This window comes from Chiloscyllium plagiosum, chromosome 10 (genome assembly GCF_004010195.1).
Source record: "Chiloscyllium plagiosum isolate BGI_BamShark_2017 chromosome 10, ASM401019v2, whole genome shotgun sequence".
NCBI lineage: Eukaryota > Metazoa > Chordata > Chondrichthyes > Orectolobiformes > Hemiscylliidae > Chiloscyllium > Chiloscyllium plagiosum.
Window position 1 is genome coordinate 5,752,062 of NC_057719.1, and position 22,253 is coordinate 5,774,314.

General features: G+C 41.3%; 1 protein-coding gene across 2 annotated transcripts in view; it reads left to right on the top strand.

Moving 5' to 3' along the window:
* ttc7b (tetratricopeptide repeat domain 7B) overlaps positions 1 to 22,253 on the top strand; it is a 355,708-nt gene that overhangs the window by 35,539 nt on the left and 297,916 nt on the right. For both annotated transcript variants that reach the window (XM_043696948.1, XM_043696949.1), the window contains exon 4: positions 6,877 to 7,010. In XM_043696948.1, the coding sequence (XP_043552883.1) occupies positions 6,877 to 7,010 (134 nt within the window). The remainder of the gene's footprint in view (positions 1 to 6,876; positions 7,011 to 22,253) is intronic.

Here is a 22,253-nt window from a genome sequence, read left to right on the forward strand (position 1 = left end):
ACCTGCTGCGCTTTTCTAGCAACACATGTTTAAGCTCAAATACAGATAAAGAAGGACACCACTTCGACTGGGCCAACACATCCATTCAAGGACAAGCCAAACAAAGACGCACATGAGAATTCCTAAAAGCATGGATTTCCAACTGGAACTCTATCAACAAACACATCGAGTTAGACCCCATCTACCACCCCCTGAGAAAAGGAACAGGAAGTGACTTCACCACAGGAAATAACATTACCACAGGAAATGACATCACCAACCCGAAGAAACCCCCAAACATATAAATAGAAAGCAGGAATTTTCAGCATTGCTTTGCATGAGGCCCACTGAAGATGTTACCTAGTAAGGTAACAAAATGTATGGAAATGAACCTCCAAGCTCAGCGAGCAAACCTACATCCAAAATTTGTGTCACTGATAGACAGGGTGGTTAAGACGACAGTTAGTATGCTTGCCTTCATCACTCAAATCTTTGAGTATAGGATTCGGGATGTCATGGTGAGGTTTTGTAGCATGTAGGTGAGTCCTGTTCTATAGTACTGTGTGTAGCTCTGGTCACCTTGCTGCAGGAAAGGTATTAAACTTGAGAGGCTCAGAAGAGCTTTACCAGGATGCCGCCAGGAATGGACAGTTTGAGGTATAAAAATAGGCTGGATCGGCTGGAATTTGTTTCACTGACATGTAAGAGGGGGTGACCTTATAGCACTTTATAAAATCATGAGGTTCTTTTCCCTAAGGTGACAGAGTTCAAAGCCTCACATATTTTTAAGGTGAGAGTAGAGAGATTTAAAAAGGACATGTGGGGCAGCCTTTTTACGCAAAGGGTGGTTTGTGTGTGGAATGAACTGCTAGAGGAAGTGGTGGAAGCAGGTACAGTTGCAGTATTCAAAACACATTTGGATATGTGCATGAGCAGGAATGGTTTGGAGGGATGTTGCCCAAACACAAAAAAAAAGTGGGGCTCGTTTAGTTTGGGAACATGGTTGGCATGGACTTGTTGGACTGAAGGGTCTGTTTCTGTGCAGCATGATTCCACGGTTGAATATAGGGTCTTGACACTTTGACGGATGAAGTTGTTCCAAATTACAATCACTACTTGCTGTTATGAAGAGTGGGTCCTTGTTGGCATTTAATAGATCTGTTCTGGTTTGGTAGTGAATATGTAGGCAATCTGGTGTTGGTAATTGTCTTTATCTTTTCCATAACACTCGTTTACAACTCCTAACCTGGCATAAATCTCCCTAATTTCCCGGAAACACATCTCGTTATATTAAAAGTTTGCAGTGCAACCCATCATATGGCAAACCGAAAAAAGAACTTTACAATTTATTTGAATTTCTCAGTAACAACTGAAAGAAAAACATTGAATTCCTCTTCAAAGAACAAAAAACAATACACCACAGGAACAGGCCGCTTCAGTCAACCACGACTGTGCCAACATCTGATGCTTTTCTAATCAAGAAACCTTTTGCCTCTTGCAGTCCATATCCCTCTACTGGCAAGATGCCTGTTGACCATTGCTATTGTATTCATCTCCACCACCACCTCTGGCAGTGCATTCCAGACACTTATCACCCTCTATGTAAAAGACACCTGCTCCTTACATCTCTTTTAAACTCATCTCCTTTTACCTTAAACCTGTGTTCCTTAGTAATTGATATTTCTAAAACAAAACAGAAATTGCTGGAAAAGCACAGCAGATCTGGCAGCATCTGTGGAGAGAACTCAGTTAACGTTCAGGTCTGAGGAGGGGTCGCTGGGCCTGAAACCTTAGCATCTGTGGAGAGAAATCAAAGTTGCCAGACTTGCTGAGCTTTTCCAGCAATTTTTATTTTTGTTTCTGATTTCCAGCATCCACAGTTTGTTAGTTTTTGTTTTAATTAACATTTCTACCCTGGGAAAAAGACTTTGACTAGCCATGCCTCTCATAATTTTGTACACTTCTATCAGATCCTCACCCTATGCCTTTCAAGTGAAAACAAACTACGTTCAATCACTCCTCATAACTAATACCTGTACCCTCTCCAAACCCTCCACATCCTTCTGGTATTGTGACCAGAACTGTACACAATATTCACAATGTGGCATAATCATGATTGGCTCAGGCATCCCTCTTCTAATAAGCTTTTAGAAGAGTGTTTTATCGTTCACTTTTTACTTTATCTCCCAGTATATCACTTAAAAATCCCCAACTGTCTGACAGCAATGGTCCTAGAGGTCCTCTCATTTTCCCTAGTTTCAACCATATACCTGTCAAGAAGCTGGATCTCAATAAATGTTTCTCACGCTTATATCTATAGTCAGCATAAAATATGGTCGGAAAATCTGGACAAAGCAGATAATCTCTCAACTTCTCCTTTATCTTATTTGTAATTCACTCCATCCTTTTCTGATGCCTCACCTCTGCGCAGTTCAGCATATATCTTCCTTTGCAAGATTGCCACTGTGCGTCTCTATCAACATGTTGCTTCTATTACTAACCTTTCTGTAGTATCCGGGATAGGTTCTTTAAGGTTTTACTGTTATCTTTGCATGTTGTATCTGGCCAGCGTCATCCGCAATCATGTTCTTGATACATCCTGATGACATGTAAGACAATGTAACTTCAACTCAAACTTGCTTGCCACTTTCATTACCTCAACTCACGGTGGTTAAAACCCTTGTGCTGTTTCTATATTTCCTATTGCTTGGTTGAGATATTAATACAAAGCTCCCTGTACCCTCTCAGGTGGATGCAAAAGATCCCATAGGATTATTTTGAGGAAGAGAGTTTTACCTTGAGCACCTAGACGGGAATTATCATTTAATCTGTCTTTTCAATGACAGTTGTTATCTGAATATGACCACATTACTGTTTTTGGGAATTTGCTGTACAGAAGTAGAATGCCACATTTCCTGTTTTTCCAACAGTGACCATGCTTAGAATATACTTTGTTAACGGTAAAATGCTTTAGGAGTTCCTGACATTGTGAAAGGCACTGTATTTAAATACACCATTTTTTTGCCATATAGTTTTCTGAGTTGAACTATATGCTACAAGGTGACCTATGTCTTGTGCTAAATCTAATTCAAAATCTCTCCTGTCCTCATCTGTCTCCATTTCTGACTGATGAAAGTCTTTGTCTTCATTTTGCAAAACTTGCCATATTTTACCCCTAACCTGCAAGCTCATTTAGCTCCTCATTTCAGCTTTCAAGCCTGCATTATAATTGCCCCCTGCTCCATAGTTGATGGCAGAACTGTTGTCTACCTTGATCCCTCTCTTAGAACGTTCTTTAAAAACCTTGCTGTTTCTCTGTCCCTCTTAAGGTCTCCATAATCTTTTATTTTAAAAGAGTGTTTTCAACCACTGCTTCAGAATTGTCCCACTACATTTGGCATTTATTTCCTCTCTGTGAAGGGAACGAATGTTCTCTGCATTAGAGGGGTTTGTATAAGCTGTTGTGAATGATGTTCCAAATTATGCAGTAAGTTGTTAGAATTAGTTCTGCTATTGAAGTCACTGCTGGAGGGTTGTAAACATCATTGCAGTTACATTTTATAAGAAACATTTGAGATGCTGCGGCTTTGTTGTTTTTCTCAAGAAAGGTTTGTCTGCTCATATCAAGTTTCTATGGCAACAAAAGAAATTGATTAAAACCATCACCATGTATAAGAACAGAAATGGGGCATTTTGAATTTTCTGCAGTGCAAATGGCAAATACCTGCTGGCTGAACATTTTCTAGTCAAAATATTTTACTGTGGTGTGCTATTTTAAAAAATGAATAAATTGTGGTAGTTAACAACCCAGTTTCTATGGCAATCTGTGAGCGAAGTTGCTGTTGCAAGAGTGCATGGCAACCCCTTTATATTTCAGAGCTGCTGTCACTGCGAGTGGTTTCACCGGCTGGTGGGGCTACTGTTGTTCTGAATTCAGCTTGTTGACTCAACACGATGAATTCAAAACAACACTGCACATCCTACACTTGTCAAGGACATTTCAAATCCATGCAAGAGTATACCATTTTGGATATCTGCCTGACTACAACTGTTCAAATTTTCTCTGCTCACAGCTGGGTTCAGTTCGGTGAAATAAGTTAGCAATTCTGAATGATACAACATAAGTAGAGGTATCTTGTTACCTCACTCCCCACAATTTCCTTGTTAGTCCTATCTTTTTTTTCCTTAATATATTGAGCTGATTTCCTTTGGAGTTTTAATATTAGAAACACGTAAGATCAGGAATAGGCCATTCAGCTCCTTGAGGCTTTTCCATCATTCACTGAGCTCATGGCTGCTTTATGGCATAACTTCATGTACCTGCCTTTGGTCCATTCGCTTAATACCTTTGCTGAACAAAAACAATTATTGAAATAGTGTTTAAAATTAACAACTGAGTTTGAAACTTTCTCCACCACACTTTTAAAGCAATGCATTCTAGATCGCAACAACTTGCTGTGTTTTTACAAAGAAAGTTAAAAATCACACAACACCAGGTTATAGTCCAACAGGTTTATTCGGAAGTACAAACTTTTGGAGTGCAGCTTCGTCCAAGACGCTACCTGACGTAGGAGCAACACTCTGAAAGCTTGTACTTTCAAATAAACCTGTTGGATTATAGCCTGGTGTTGTGTGATTCTTAACTTTGTCCACCCCAGTGCAACAGTGGCACCTCCACATCAGCTTTGCAAAGATTTCCTTCTGCTTGTTCTGGATCTTTTGCTAGAACCTTAAATCTGTGACCTCTAATTACCAATTCTTCTGCCACTGAAAGTATTTTTTTCTTTATTTACACTATCCAAACCATCAGAATTTTAAACACTTCAATCAAATCTTCTCTTAATCTCTTCTGTTGTTTTAGGAGAGCAAACTCAGCTTCTCCAGATTATTCAGACATGTGAAACCCTTCAATCTTGGTGCCAACCCAGGAATTTTCCTGTGCACCCTCTTTAAGCCCTTGATATCTTGTTTAGAGTGGTGATCCAGAATTGAATATTGTACTCTAGTTCAAATTTAACTAGTATTTGTTAAACATTTAGTCTTACATCTTACATTTTATGTTCTGTTTATTTATAAAATTAAAATATGAAATTATTCCGCCTACTTTTTCTAACGGCCTTCTCAACCCATCCTGCAACCTTCAAAGATACGCCCCCAGTCTCCCTGTACACCTTATAAAATTGTCATTAAGATTAGAAATATTCTGTACAGCATGGGAACTGGCCATTTGGCCCAACAAGTCCATACTGACCCTCTGAAGAGTAACCCAACCAGACCCATTTCCCTGTGATTAATGGACCTAACACTATGGGCAGTTTAGCAAGGCCAATTCACCCTAACCTGCACATATTTGGACTGGGAGGAAACCCATGCAGACATGGGGAGAATGTGCAAACTCCAGACGGTCGCCCGAGGCTGGAATCAAACCCGGTCCCTGGCGTTGAGGCAACAGTGCTAACCACTGAGTCACTGTGCCTCCCGAATTTAGTTTATAATTAACCTCCATATTTTTCCTACCAAACTGTGTCACTGCACACCTCTCTGTTAGTAATTTTTGTTTTATGACATCAGTCTATGAAGTTTGTTACAATCCTTCTTATTCAATGTTACATTTCTGAACTTTATATTATCTATCAACTTTATAATTTGCTGTTTATCAAGTCCAGGCAATTAATGTCTCAAAGAGCAGTGGTCCTAATACTGATTCCTGGGGAGTGCCACTCTAAACTTTATACTTCAAGTTTGAAAAACCACCATTCACCACTATTGACTGACTCCTGCACTTTGAAGATTCTATATCCATGCTGCAACCATCCTTTTAATCCTTTTAACAAATCTATTTCTACAGTATCAAACTCTTTTTCAAAGTATGTGCGCATAATATTAACCACACTTCATGTTGATCAAGTCACCCAGCCATGATTTGTTTTCTATTACTTCTAAGAATATTGAGTAATTTGTTTAGTAATGCCTAACAAAGTCACCACACCTATTATGGTAGGGAGTAGTTCTCTTCCTATGAGCCTGTAAGTTGTCTGCTGAATGTATACTCTTGGGAAAGAGTTTGGATGTTGAATCTATACAGATTAAAGACACAGACCTCTTAATTGCTTGGATCAGAGAAATGTAAATTTTTAACAAAGACACTTGGCAGGATACAGCAACATGGCAAAAGTGAGGACTGCAGATGCTGGAAACCAGAGTTTAGATTAAAGGTGTGCTGGAAAAGCACAGCAGGTCAGGCAGCATCCGAGGAGCAGAAAAATTGACGTTTTGGGCAAAAGCCCTTCATCAGGAAGGTCATACAGCAACATGTAGGTCCATTACTAAGGCCTGACCTTGAGCTTGCAGCTAGGAGCTGAAGTGCTGGAGGTTATTTTTGTAACTGGACATTGTCTTCAAAGAAAGATAATTCCAAAAACAATGAGATAGTCTACAGAAGGGACAGATTACAAGGTATTTTCTTTTTTCATTTCTGAGAGGTCCAAAATTTGAAATCCTCTCCTTAAGCCCCTATAATTTTGTCATCTAACTCTCTCCCCACTTTTAAAGCTCCTCTTCAAAGTCACCAAATTTTGATTCTCTCTCCTAATATTTTCTTTCATAATCTCATTGCTTTTTAAAATTCCTTTTACGTATATCAATAAAGATGTTTAGCATGGTTTTTTCTTGTAGTAGATGCATGCCTTGTACCTTGACTCGGCCTCTGATTCTGAAACTATTTGTAGTTTCCTCTAGTTTCTCTTGATTTGGGCAGACTCACTGCAGGTTAACAATTAAATATTTGGCCATGGAGCATACAGCTGAATTTGGCACACTTCACTATTGTGCCATTGAGGCATTCAAACCCAGTACAGTTTATAAGCAAGCATGTCTAAGTGTATTTTGTCTCCCTAGGTTTGTGTCTGGAGAAACTAGTAATGGCAGCATCGCCAAGAAATGATCTGCAGCCTGATACCGAGCAAGAAATAATTACATGTTATGAAAAAGCTGGTGACATAGCTCTGCTTTACTTACAAGAAACTGAAAAGGTAAGAAGAATGTGATTGGGTTTTACTACTAAAGCTGTTCGGCTCACCTTGCTTTATATCATATATCATGGTGCATTTTGTCTCTTTGTTTTGTTCTTCATTGAAACTCCTTTATCGTGATTGTAATGAGTTCAACCAAGTAGACATCAGAGAATGAGTCCCCTGATTGGGGCTGTTAATCTGGTGCAATCAGGGAGCCCTGGCTGACAAGTAAGCACAGGAATGTCCTGTTCACTCGGAGCTGGCTCTGAGGGAGCTGGATCAGTGTCGCAGTCTCTCTATGTGTAAATAACGGGGAACCTGGTGACAGGATACCAGCCTCTGTGGAGTTATTTCACCGTTGAAGTTCTGCTCTTGCTTTTCACTAGTTGCTCAAGTTGCAACATGTTCAAATTAAACATCACCTTGAAAGGTCTGACGAGTTGGCAGAATATGGTCATTCCACTAGTAGTATTGTTGCTCGTGTTGTGAGAAATGCTGCTCTTCAACATCTTGTTAAATCATCTGCTATTGTTTTGCATATTTGACACCCTGTGGAATGAAACAGGAAACTGTCATGCTGCTTCTCACTTATAAATTACTTCATCTCAGAGTATTCAGTTTCTGCAGTTGATGATGGCTTGCCTCTTTTCTGGGAAAATTCTGTGAAGTTTTTCCTGTTATCATTCAATCCTCCACATGTCATCTGATTTTCCAGTTATCTTTTGCTGATGATTCCACTGTACATTCCTTCAGATTGAACAGTCATTGCTTATCACCTTCCCTCTTGCAATGTGATGATTGAATCACTGTATCTTAATCCCCAATGAACTAGAATCCCTCCGTCAGCTTAAACTAACAAAGAGGAGAAAGTGAGGTCTGCAGATGCTGGAGATCAAAGTTGAAACTTTATTGCTGGAACAGCACGCAGGTCAGGCAGCATCCAGGGAACAGGAGATTCGACGTTTCGGGCACAGGCCCTTCTTCAGGAATGAGCAGAGAGTGTTCAGCAGGAGAAGATAAAAGGTAGGGAGGAGGGACTTGGAGGAGGGGCGTGGGAAATGGGATAGGTGGAAAGAGGTCAAGGGGAGGGTGATAGGTCGGAGTAGGATGGAGGCGGAGAGGACAAGAAGAAGACTGCAGGACAGGAAGGCGGTGCCGGGCTGGAGGGTTGGTTCGTCCGGGTGGCCCAGAGGTGCTCTCTGAGTCGCTCCGCGAGTAGGCGGCCTGTCTCCCCAATATAGAGGAGGCCACACCGGCTGCAGCGGATGCAGTAGATGATGTGGGTGGAGGTGCAGGTGAATCTGTGGCGGATATGGAAGTTTCCCTTGGGGCCTTGGAGAGCAGTGAGGGGGGAGGTGTGGGCGCAAGTGTTGCACCTCCTGCGGTTTCAAGGGAAGGTGCCGGGAGTGGAGGTTGGGTCGGTGGGGGGTGTGGATCTGACAAGGGAGTCGCGGAGGGAGTGGTCTCTACGGAAAGCTGATAGGGGAGGGGAGGGGAATATATCCTTGGTGCTGGGGTCTGTTTGGAGGTGGCGGAAGTGACGGCGGGTGATGCGCTGTACATGGAGATTGGTGGGGTGGTAGGTGAGGACCAGTGGGGTTCTGTCCTGGTGGTGGTTGGAGGGGCGGGGCTCAAGGGCGGGGGAGCGGGAAGTGGAGGAGATGCGGTGGAGGGCACCGTCGACCGCGTCGGGGGGGAAATTGCGGTCCTTGAAGAAGGAGGCCGTCTGTGTTGTGCGTATTTTGAACTGGTCCTCCTGGGAGCAGATGCGGCGGAGTCGAAGGAATTGGGAGAATGGGATGGCGTTTTTACAGGGGGCAGGATGGGAGGAGGTGTAGTCCAGGTAGCTGTGGGAGTCGGTTGGTTTGTAGTAGATGTCCGTGTTGATTCGGTCGCCTGAGATAGAAACAGAAAGGTCTAGGAAGGGGAGGGAGGAGTCCGAGACTGTCCAGGTGAATTTGAGGTCGGGGTGCAAGGTGTTAGTGTAGTGGATGAACTGTTCAACCTCCTCGTGGGAGCATGAGGTAGCGCCGATACAGTCATCAATGTAGCGAAGGATAAGATGAGGGGTGGGGCCAGTGTAGTTGCGGAAGATGGATTGTTCCACATACCCTACGAAGAGGCAGGCATAGCTGGGGCCCATGCGGGTGCCCATGGCTACTCCTTTTGTTTGGAGAAAGTGGGAGGATTAAACTAACAAAGAAACAGACCAAGTGCCATTCATCTCACTGTAGAATCTGGTAACTGTTTGCTGATGCAATAAAGGGAAAAAAAATCTAGTTCTAAAACACATTAGTACCACCAAAATATGGGATAAACTAGTCAATGAATACTTTTGCTATTTCTTTCTCGCTCTCACCCTCACACCTCCTTTATTCTCTTTCCTCTATGCCCACACCTTACCTTACTTTAAATGAGAGGCTATGTATTAAAAGAGATTAGGGTATCCTTTTTCATAATTCACAGAAAACAAGTGTGTAGGTACAGCAAGTAATTAGAAAGCCAACTAGAGTGTTGTCCTTCACTTCAAGAGAATTTGAATACAAGAACAAAGAGGGCTTGCTGCAGTTAGGTCTTTGATGAGACCACACTTGGAGTACTATGCATGTTTGAATCTGTACTTGAAGAAGGAAATAATTGTCTAAGATGGTGCAGTGAGAGTTCAAATATGGGAGGGTTTTTTTGTAGACAATGTTTGAGTTGAATTGAGTCAAGATTGCTTGGATTTTGAAGAATGCTCATATTAATATGTATAAGCTGAGAGGCATAAGCAGGATAGATGCTGGGTATATTAGATTGTGAGGTTACATTCTAAGTATGAGGATGTCTGTTTAGTACTGAGATGAAGAGAAATCTTTTTACTAAGTGTTGTGAACCTTTACTGCTTAACCAATTATGAAAGTTTTGGAGTCTAAGGAAGCTGAAAAAAAATGAAGTTGATGTATTAGTTGAACCATGATCTAACTGGATGATGGTGCAGATTTAAGGAGCTATGTGGCCTGATCCTCCTCGTATTTCATTTGTCCTTGCTGCTTGCCCTCCAATTAGACAGTTCTTCAGAGGTAGGTTAAAGTTTGCACTATCTGAAGTGTAAAGAGTGCCCTCATGTAATGGTTAACATGCTATCCTTCAGACCCCCAAAGATTACCTCACTTCTGTTTGTGGAACCTATAATGTGCAATACCTGCACTTTCATGATTTGATATAACTGTCACTTCACACTGATTCAAGTGAAGCCCTTTGTGATGCTTGTGAGAGAGCTGTGCCATGAAACTTAAATGTATGTCTTTCATTTCTAGCCAGTTTAATTGCTGGTTCAGCAGGATAATTCATGGCTTCAGCAGTACAACAAAAATGGAATAATAAAGGTTTTAGCTCAAGTTAATTTTCAGCTGGACCTTTGGTAAAACTATAAATCACCAAATAAAAAATTAGACCAGCTAATTAAATATGCAATGTAAATCACCCTGGGAAATTTTCTGATTCAGCAGATCCAATTAACTGAAACACTGTCAGGCTAGTCAAGCTAATAGAAAAGCTGAGAAACTTGATAAATGTACTTTTTTCAAAATCATTCTGATAAACATCCAAAGGAGCTGAATGCAATATTATATTTAAAGAATGTTATTCTATCATTTTGGTTAAATCTAAAACATCTGAACTTGCTTTGAACAAGCAGGAAATTCAAATTGTTCTGCTATTCAAGCAGATCGTGCCTGATCTGTAACCTGTTACACATAACATTTTGCACTAGAATAGCACCGCATCCAAACTTCCTCTGTGTGTTTTCCTCTGGCTGCCTGAAGATGATTCAGCAATGTCGAATGTGACGTAGCTCTGTAAGCAACTTCTCTAAATTTGGCAGAGAAGCATTCTTGGCTCGTGTGGACCATTTCATCTCCTTCGTCTGCAAGGAGGAGACCATAATTGTGATCATCTTCAAGAAAGGAGACAAGACTGATTGCAATAGCTGCAGAAGGGTTTCCTTGTTGTGTGCCACAGAGAAAGTCATTGCAAAAATCCTCACTAGCCTTTTCTCAAGAGTTGAAGAGTTCCTACCAGAGTCACACTGCAGATTCAATCCATCAAGAGACACAATGGTAGTGATCTTCACAGTAAGACAAATTCAAGAAAAGTGTAGAGAGCAGCAGCAATCTCTCTGCATTGCTTCTTTTGGTCTCTCAATGATCTTTGATCCTGTCAACCAGAGGGATTATTGAGAGTCCTACTCAAGTTCAATTGCCCACAGAAATTCATCACTATAATCCATTTACTGCACCATGCAATGTCAGTCATAATCCTCACCAACAGATCCATGACTGACCCAATATGTGCAAACAGAGGTTAAGCAAGGCTGTGTCATCACACCAGTATTCTTTTCCATCTTCATTTCCACACCGCTCCTCCCAACAGTTTTAAAATAAGGGGTTTCCAATTTAAAAAGGAAATGAAGAAAATTGTTTTCACTGTCTATCATAAGTCTGGGGAATACTCCTGAAAGTGGAGGAATCAGAGGCATTCAATATTTTTCAGCCAGAGGTAGATTGATTCTTGATTAAGATTAGATTGAGATTAGATTAGATTACATTACAGTGTGAAAACAGGCCCTTTGGCCCAACAAGTCCACACCGACCTGCCGAAGCGCAACCCACCCATACCCCTACATTTACCCCTTACCTAACACTACGGGCAATTTAGCATGCCAATTCACCTGACCTGCACATCTTTGGACTGTGGGAGGAAACCGGAGCACCCGGAGGAAACCCACGCAGACCCGGGGAGAACGTGCAAACTCCACACAGTCAGTCGCCTGAGGCGGGAATTGAACCCGGGTCTCCGGCGTTGTGAGGCAGCAGTGCTAAGCACTGTGCCACCGTGCTGCCCACGGGAGGCAATGGTTATCAGGGAAGGCTACAGTCAATCAGCCATGCTCTTGTTGAATGGTAGATTGGCGAAAGGATCCTACTGTTGCACTGGACTGCACTGCACTGTCCATCTTTCTAAGGGGCTGTGCTTCTTTGTCCTGCATTGTGCTAATCTCCACGGGTGTTATTAGAACTGCATTCATCCAGGGAAGTGGGGAGCATCACTTCTGTCTTGGAGATGATAGGCAGGTTTCAGGCAATTACAGAATAATACTCTGACTTTGTCAGTAGCCACCATATTTCTTTGGCTGGTGCAATTAAGTTCCTGTTTAATGGTGAGTCACAGATTATTGATAGAAAGTGATTCAGTGATGATCATGCTGTTAAATATCATCATTGGAAGGTGATTAAGTGGAAGTGTCATTGCCTGGTGCTTGTGGTACATGAAAGCTACTAACCATATTTCAGCCATGGCCTTAGCTGGGCAATGACAGCTCCAGTGAAGTTCCATACTTGCAATATATTTCAGTTTGGTTGATAAGATATGCTTACATGGAAAAGTAGTGCAGTGAGGTAAAAAGAAAAATCAAAATTAATCATGGAATAAAAATGAAATGCTTAGACTATAGAATGGTGACAGAAGGAGGCCAGTTGGCCCATTGTGTCATTTGGCTTTTCACAGGAGCAATTTGGCAAGTCCCACACTCCTGCCTTTTCCCCATATCCCTCCAATTTTTAAATGCTAGTTGTATTGAAAGAGTAAGAAAGATTTACCAGAGGATCATTGATAGTGTATTGCAGGGGGAGACATCCCACCCCATTGATAGTGTATTGTGGGAGATTCGTCCAAAATCTAACTAGTTTCTGTGGCTTTGCATAAAATGCATTTTATCTTTTATTTGTATCCTCAGTCTCCCTAGCGTGTTGCTTCAAAGCATTAAAATTTGCAATGTTTATATCTTATTTGCATTGATTGACTTTGCATAAAACTTGCAAACTAGGGTCTGGCACATAGGGAACATTCTGGAAAACACACGTTAAGAAGACAGAGTGACAAAGTAATTTCCCACTGTTACTCTTGCTTGCCATCCCAAAGGGAGAGTGGGAGGAGCCTCCAATCTGCAAGCAGATTTCACTAAGTTAACTGCAGGTAACACACACATTTAATTTGAGATACATTTATAGCAGTCAATCAAGCATATTATACTTGACGTGTGAACCCTAAATTTATAGCAGGGTTACCAACTCTAGCTGCACGTAATATTAGAGATTTTATCCACGACACTTCTTGCTATGATCTCAGCTGCTGGTCATATTAGGAGAAAGTGAGGAGTGCAGATGCTGGAGATCAGGGCTTAAAAATGTGTTGCTGGAAAAGTGCAGCAGGTCAGGCAGCATCAAAGGAGCAGGAGAATCGACATTTCGGGTTTAAGCCCTGAAGAAGGGCTCATGCCCGAAACATCGATTCTCCTGCTCCTTTGATGCTGCCTGACCTGCTGCACTTTTCCAGCAACACATTTTTAAGTGCTGGTCATATTAGCCAAACCAGATGTCAGAGTGAACTTGCTCTTGATGGACCATAAATGTTAGTTTTGCAATTTGTTTGCCATGGGGATCAGTCACTGACTGTGACTGTGTCGCACAAGGCAGTGCACTTTTAGCCCAAGAAAATAAAGCCTTGCTGCACACACAAAAAGATCTTAACTATTACACTGCAGGAACTGGTTGAAAAGTCTTATTACAAATATTAGAAATACTGTCATACTGTTTCTGTAGATTTTCTCTTACTGATATCAAGCTACTTAGAATTTCTTTTCTTTTGCCCTTACTGTTTTTTTTTTGTGCTGCGAAGCTGCACTGCTGCTGTTACTGACCTCCTCTCTGTGCATGACGTGCTTATTTCTCTGAAAGCCTACACATTGTTTGAATATCTGGATGGTTCCACCTTTCTGAAAGAGCTTGTCTATGTTGCAGTCTCCCTGAGTCATAGAATAGGGGGAGGCGATGGCTTGGTGGCATTATCGCTGGAAACAACAAATGCTAGAGATCACAGCGGTCAGACAGCATCCATGGAGAGAGAGCAAGATACAGTTTTGAGTCAAGATGACTCTTCAAAAGTGAAGTGTGAAGCAAGTGAACGGGGCAGCATTTATGTTAAAGTTGGGTGTGGGTGTCGGGGTGGTGGGTGTAGATTGCTGGTGGAGGGAAAAAATGTTGGTAGTGATCAGAATGTGAGAATGTTTCAGATTAAGTGATAGGAATATGAGAATGTTCACTGGACTGTTAATGCAGAGACAAAACTAAAATTGCTGGAATATCTCAGCAGGTTTTTGTTTCAGATTTCCAGTATCCACAGTTCTTTCAGTTTTTTGTTAATCCAGAGATCCAGATAATGTTCTATCACTGCAGAGTAGAATTTGAATTCAATAAAAATTTGGAATTAAGAGTGTAATGATAACCATAAATCCATTGTCAGTTGTTGGAAAAATACATCTCATTCATGAATGTCCTTTAGGGAAGAAAACTAACATCCTTACCTAGTCTGGCCAACATGTGACTTCATGGTCATGCTGTTGGATATCATCATGGGATATCCAACAACAGCAATGTGGTTGGCTCTTAACAGCTCTCTGGTCAATAAATGCCCTAACCAGTGATGATCTCACCCCATGAATGAATAAAAAAAACGTGTTGCTGGTAATAGCCATTTTGTTTTCTCTTCTAACCTTATTTCTAAGGCACTAATGTATTCACATCAATTAAAATGTCTCCACTTCTTGACACACAACATGGAAATACAAATAAAGCTATCCATGATTCTTTCCAGTTTATTGCAAGTAATAGCAACATCATAGACCTCCTTCACACCCTCAAATTAGCCCTGCATGTCCATTCTGAAAGTGGGTGGACGTTACCTACTTTTATTGTGTGATTGGATGAAATAGTCAAATGGCTTTTTATCTTCCATTCCCACTGACTTGATTTTTCTTTCTTCCTGTTCGCTCCCCGCCGTGACACAGAAATCAATTTTCAATTTGTCAAAACTCAAGGCTAACAGCAGAGGGTTTGCAACTCTGAATAGAGCAGGGAGAGTATTACAGAGTTCAAATAATTTGTGTGGATTCGGGGAAGGTATGGAGCAAAAAGGAAAGGGGAAACAGAAATAATCAAGAAAAGCATTCTGCATTTGTTGTGCAAGTCTGACATTTTGATTGTGTAAATAGTTACTGTTAATAAACAAGACTTCTGTTGCACCAAAAACAAGCCCCTGTTCTTTATTTTATACAGAGTAATCTATAGAAAACCAGAAATTGCATCCTGTTGGCATTAAGTGCGCACTAAAATGTAGTCTTGACAGATACTTAGTGATAGGAAGGGGATGCTAAAGGCTGAATATGTGAGAGCAATGTGACAGTTATAAAGGTATTTTTCTTAATAGTCATCCATCAGTCTGCCCAAGTTCAGAGCTGAAATTACAACTCCAACAAAAACTGAAGGGCAACAGCCAATACTAAATGCTTGTACTGAAACACAAGCATTCTCCTTCCACGGTTCAGTGTTAAGTTATCTTCAAAGGAGAGGAAGTCATCAGCAGCTTGGGAAATAATGGCAGAGTGGCTAATAACGTGGATAGAATTCAAGGGAGAATAGCTGAAGCTGCTCAGCCTCCTTAAGATAACATAATTCCAAGATACAAAAAAGAGGTGCGATTATTGTCAGCAGATTTGCTAATGATATATGGATTTGAACGGAGAAAGCAATGGGCTGCACGTTCAGAAGGAAAATGGGCAAGTGAGTGAAGTGGAAAAAGTTGAGATAGCTGATGGTATGCTGACAGCTCTTGAGGAAAGATTGTCAGTATTTACAGCAATTAAACTTCATCTTGGAATAATTCATTGTGTATTACAAACTCTAAAGCTGCTGTTTTGCTACTATAGCAAATCCTCTGATTATCTCTCACAGGAGATCAGCTGGTTTGTATTAATAATTGTACACTTATGTACTATTCTTGAGTCTTCCCATTTCCAGGATGATGGAGTAAAGTTTGTTTAATTGATGGTGACAATGTACTTTCCTTCCTCTGTCTGTGTGAAACAGCTATTTTTCAGACACTAATGTTTCTCACTGCTAATTGCCCCATAGCCATGGCTGATGTCAGAGGCTGGCCTCATTTAAAGAGCTGCTGTCAGTAGAAAGCAGACAAAGAGCAGATTCCTTGATAAAACCTAGTGTAGGCTGACTGATCTGCAGCCCACCAATCATCTGTAGCCTTTTAAAATCAAGGCTTGCACTTCTCTTTGTACTTTTGTTTATTTATTCACTCATTAATGTAATCTGTTTGAATGTTGGATGCATTCACAGGATGTGAGTATCCACGTATGCAGGCTAGACCAGCATTTATTGCCCACCCCTAATTGCCCAGAGGACAGTTAAGAGTCAATTGTATAGCTTTAAGCTTGATGTCACATGCAGATCAGGCGAGCATGGCAGTTTACTTTCCTAAAAGGCATCTGTGAACCAGATGGGTTTTCTCCCCACCAATCATCAATAATTTCATGGTCATAATTCGACTCCTAATTCAAGCTTCACCAACTACTATAGCGATAATGCCAGTAGGCCATCGCCTCCACTTATTAGTGCATGGATGAATCCAAATTCACAGCATCAAAATCTGTTAGCTGTCAGCAACTTGAAATGATTGTGAGTAAAATCTGAGTCCATTCGATCTTTATTTGTTTCTCATGGCGAAGTAATTTGCTAACTGTATTCACTGGAACAATACTGGATCTGGAAAGATCAGCCATGTAATTCAGAGTCAGCAGGGTGTGTCAGTGAGAGTGTAACATGCAGTTTGTGGTGTTCCAACCATTTGCTGTCCTTGATTTTTCTAGGTGATGGAGTCAATGAATTGCAGGGCTGCTATTAAAGGAGTGAGTTAGTACTCGCTTTAGCCATGCTGCTGGAGGGAGTTGGATGGGATATCAATCAAATTGATTGTCTTGTCTTGGATAGTCCTAGATGCTCAGAGGTCAGAGGAAAGAAAAAGGTCCTTTGGCCCATTGAGTCTGCACCAAACAAAAATAAGCACCTAACTATTCTTATATGCCTTGCATTGCAAACACTTAATTATTGTGAGGATTCCTGTGAAAAATATTTTCCTTGCATCCCCTGTAAACCTCCTGCCCTTGAGCTGAAATCTGTGTCCCTGGTCATTGATCTGTCCACAAAGGGGAAAGATTCCTTCCCTGGCTGTGCTCCTCAATTTTATACATCTCAATCATGTGTCTCCTCAGTCTCCTCCAATCCAAGGAGAACAACCCTATCCTATCTAATCTCTCTTCATAAATAAAACACTCCATCCAGGGCAACATCCTGGTGCTGCATCTCTGCACCCTGTCCTGTGCAGTTTCATCCCTCCTACAATGTGGATTGCAGAACTGCACGCCATAATCTAGCTGTAGCCTTACCACGACTTTGTATAGTTCCCGCATAACTGTCCTTTTAAACTTCTTACCTCGGCTAATAAAGGCAAGTATTCCATATACTTCCTTAACCAAAGCATCTTCTTGTCTTGCCTCCTTGCACACCAAGTTCCCCCAATCCTCAGTGGTTCCCTAATATTCGTCATATCGTGCCTTGCTTGCTTGACTGCCCAAGTGCATCATGTCGCACTTACCTGAATAATTTGCAGGTTTGGAGATTTGTAGCTCAGGTTGTGGATCAGGTTGTAAGTTTTCTCGCTGAGCTGGTAGATTTGTTCTCAGATGGTTCGTCACCATGCTAGGTAACATGATCAGTGAGCCTCTGGTGAAGTGCTGGTGTTCTGTCCCACTTGCTAGTTAATAGACCCCATTTGCCAATCTCTCAGAAAAAGAACCGGAAATGATATCACCAACCACAACAGACCAAGACACACAAATAGCAAGTGGGACAGAACGCCAGTGCTGCATCAGAGGCTCACTGATGATGTTACTTAGCATGGTGACGAAATGTCTGAGAACAAATCTACCAACTCAGTGAGCAAACCTACAACCTTACCTTAAATAGCATTTTCTTGAGTATTCTTGGAACTGCGCCATACCCATAAGTCTTGGGCAAGTTAGCACAAATATCACATCATCCCAGGCATTGCAAACATTTTAAGGTTGACAAGGGTGGGTTGACAGGTGAGAAGTTCGAATCCCCTCACTACAAGGCATTTTTCTAGATCTATAAAGTAAGGATTGTAGAGAAGGCATGCTTTATTAACAGAGTAAACATGAGCTGTGTAGTTTAGATATACAGACATATATAAAACTGAATATCTGATGCTGCAGATTTACTTGTATTCAGAACAGTAATTGTTTATCCTCAATCTGGTTGATATCTAGTTTTTAAAAAATTGTTTTTGTCAAAGTGCCGATGTCAGGAAGCCAAGCTTCATTAACTGGTGCATTGGAATTGAACTGATGCCTAATCGTGCTCACTAGGATTAGAGAGCAGTGCCAGTTTGCTAAAGAGAGGAGACGTGAATAATAGGATAGCTCGCTAGTTTGTCCATCCAGTTTTATTATTTCACAGAAAATTATTCTTGGATCTGAGAATAATGTCGCCATATGGTAACTGTAATATTCCAATCAGAACCATGTCTCCCTGGTGTTTAAGCTGTCCTGGCAGACTTGCACAATGGAAAGTTCCACACTTTTCACGTCTACTTTTTAGTGATCTGTTTTAGAACTGATTTGTCCTGAGTCATTTATTGCCTTTATATCACTTCTTAATTAACTTTATAAATTACCTGTCACTAAAGCTGGAGAACTTATTTTCTTCTTCCTCTTTTCCTTTTTCTCCCACTTCTCTCAGTCTGAAAACATACAAATCACTCAATCACCATGCAGGCTAATGAGACCATTTAGAAAAGCCAATGCAGTAACTGGGTTCATTTTAAGAGGGACAGATTTGGAAAGTAATTATAGTAATATTTGGTAGATCACATTTGCATGCTGTGAACAATTCTAATTTTCATGTTATGAAAGGATATAAAGACACTTGAAAAAGTTTAGCTTTTAGGTTGCAAAAGTGAAGCCAGATGTCCTCACTATGAGAGATGTTACCTCCAATTTGATTCACTGCATATGATATCAAGCAATGACATTGGTGGCGCAAAGACACATGCTTGACAATCTGTGGTCATTAATGCTCAATTTGGGTTTTGCCAGGATCCCTCAGTATGAGCACTCCTCTCTCTCTCTCTCTCTCTCTTAATGCCAGGTGACAGGCGAGTGACTTGCCTTGACATCAAGGCAGTATCTGACCAAGTGTGAAATCACCAACAACTTTTATTGTGTCTATAACATTACAAAACAACTAAACCGTTCAACATGACATTAAGGATCGTCCTTAATGTTCTGTCCCATCTGTCAATCTTCCTTCCCACTTATCCGCTCCACCCTCCTCTCCGACCTATCACCTTCACCCCCACTTCCATCCACCTATTACACTCTCAGCTACCTTCATCCCAGCCCCACCCCATTCCCATTTATCTCTCCACCCATGACGCTCCCAGCCTCATTGCTGATGAAGGGCTTTTGCCCAAAACATCAATTTTCCCGCTCCTCCGATGCTGCCCGACCTGCTGTGCTTCTCCAGGACCATGCTAATCATGACAGTAAGGACTGGCAACTAAAGCTTGGTGAAAAAGGCAAGTTTTAAGGAGTATCTTAAAGGAGTAAAGCAAGACACAGAGTTTCAGAGAAGGAATTTTAGAGATTAAAGCATAGACACCTATGGAAATGACCACGCAATCATGTTGTATTCATTCCCCTTTCACAACCATAAAAGGAGGGTAATTGAAGACAGAGTGGGGACCATTGTAACAATTGTGCAGCTGCCCTGTTATGTAAGCATGACTGTCAGGAGCAGACCTGTGTCTATTCTGTGTTCTGTGACTAATCGCGTTTTATAAAAATATTTAAAGCAAAGCTATCTTGTGTTATTTCTACACTCTTTAACACACCTAATCTATTTCAATCCTATACTGATGATATGACATAAATAGGAAGGACTACCAAATGGTTGTTTTTGTTTGGTACATTTGTGTAATAATGTTATATATTTCAGATCAGAGTGGTTTATTGGCAGGGCCAAAAACTTTAGCTAAACTTGCTTTGAAGTCAATGCCCCTAATGTGATAGGGGTCCAAGTTATAAAGAACAAAGAACAAATAAAATTGCAGCACAGGAACAGGCCCTTTAGCCCTCCAAGTCTGCGCCAATCCAGATCCACTATCTAAACCTGCCGCCTATTTTCTAAGGATCTGTATCCCTTTGCTCCCTACCCATTCATGTATCTATCTAGATACATCTTAAATTATGCTATCGTTCCTGCCCCTACCACCACCGCTGGCAACGTGTTCCAGGCCCCCACCACCCTCTGCATAAAGAACTTTCCACGCATATGTCCTTTAAACTTTCCCCTCTCACTTTGAACCTGTGATCTCTAGTACTCTGGGGAAAAGCTTTTTTGCTATCCACCCTGTCTATACCTCTCATGATTTTGTAGACCTCAATCAGGTCCCCCCTCATCCTCCATCTTTCTAATGAAAATAATCCTAATCTGTTCAATCTCTCTTAATAGTTAGCACCCTTCATACCAGGCAACATCTTGATGAACCTCCTCTGCTCCCTCTCCATAGCATCCACATCCTTTTGGTAATGTGGCGACCAGAATTGTACGCTGTATTCCAAATGCGGCTGAACTAATGTCCTGTGCAATTGTAACATGACCTGCCAACTCTTGTACTCAATACCCCGTCCAATGAAGGAAAGCATGCCGTATGCCGCCTTGACCACTCCTACGTTGCCACCTTCAGGGAACAATGGACCTGAACACCCAGATCTCTCTGTACATCAATTTTCTGTTAAATTATGTTTGAAGTTAATTAGGTCTGGTTGTTCCTGAGCCATTGTAAATTAACCAAGTTGATCTAAATGATATGATAATTGTAAAATGCAAAGTATAATGGATAACCTCTGGAATTATTTGGGAGACAAAGTAGATATTCTGATGGAAGAAAGTGATGGGTTTTATGGTTGGATGAGCTTGAGTATGGCTTTCCACATGCATTTATTTTGGATAATATTAGTTTTGGGTCTTGACGTAGTATTTGCCAAGTTGCTTTGATTTCTTCTAAACTTTGATCTTTTGTGTTCTTTAAAACTTCTTGAAGAACTTTATATTTTTTGTCCCCTCCATGAAAAAAATCTAACTCAAGAAGATAGTTTTGTGTGTAAAAGGTTAGAGCTGAAAAATGTGTTGCTGGAAAAGCGCAGCAGGTCAGGCAGCATCAAAGGAGGGGGAGAATCGACGTTTCGGGCATAAGCCCTTCTTCAGGAATCGCATAAGTCCTTATTCAGGAATTCAGAAAAAAAAATGACCTGCTGAGCTTTTCCAGCAACACATTTTTCAGCTCTGATCTCCAGCATTTACAGTCCTCACTTTCTCCCTGTGTAAAAGGTTGACCTGACTAAGTACTTGCCGTTTGTATCCCCCTTAAATTTTCCACCTCTCACCTTGAAAGCGTGACCTCTCATTATGGAATCCTTCACTCTGGGGGAAAAAGCTTGTCTCTATCCACCCTGTCTATACCCTTCATGATTTTGTAAACCTCAATCAGGTCCCCCCCAATCTCCTTTTTTCTAATGAAAATAAACCTAACCTATTCAACCTTTGTTCATAGCAAGCACCTTCCATACCAGGCAACATCCTCGTAAACTTTCTCTGCTCCGTCTCCAAAGCGTCCACATCCTTTTGGTAATGTGGTGACCAGCACTGTACACAGTGTTCCAAATGCGGCCGAACTAACGTCCTGTACAATTTTAACATGACTTGCCAGCTCTTATACTCAATACCTCGTCCAATGAAGGCAGGTATATGCCTTCTTGACCACTTTATCCACCTGTGCAACAACCTTCAGGGTACAATGGACCTGCACTCCCAGACCTCTCTGCTCATCAACTTTTCCCAAGGCTCTTCCATTCATTGTATAATGCGCTCTAAAATTAGACTTGACTAAATGCATCACCTCACATTTATCTGGATTGAAAGCCATCTGCCACTTTTCTGCCCAACTCTCCAGTCTATCTATATCCTCCTATATTCACTGACAGTCCCTTATGCTTTCTGCTACTCACCAATCTTCATGTCATCTGCAAACTTGCTGATCATACCAACAGTGCCCTCTTCCAGATCATTTATGTATATTAAAAACAACCGTGGCCCCACCACTTATCCCTGTGGAACACCACTGGTCACCTTTCTCCATTTCGAGAAACTCCCCTCAACTCCTATTCTCTGTCTCCTGTTGCTCAACCAGTTCTTTATCCACCTGCTAGAACACCCTGCACAGCATGTGACT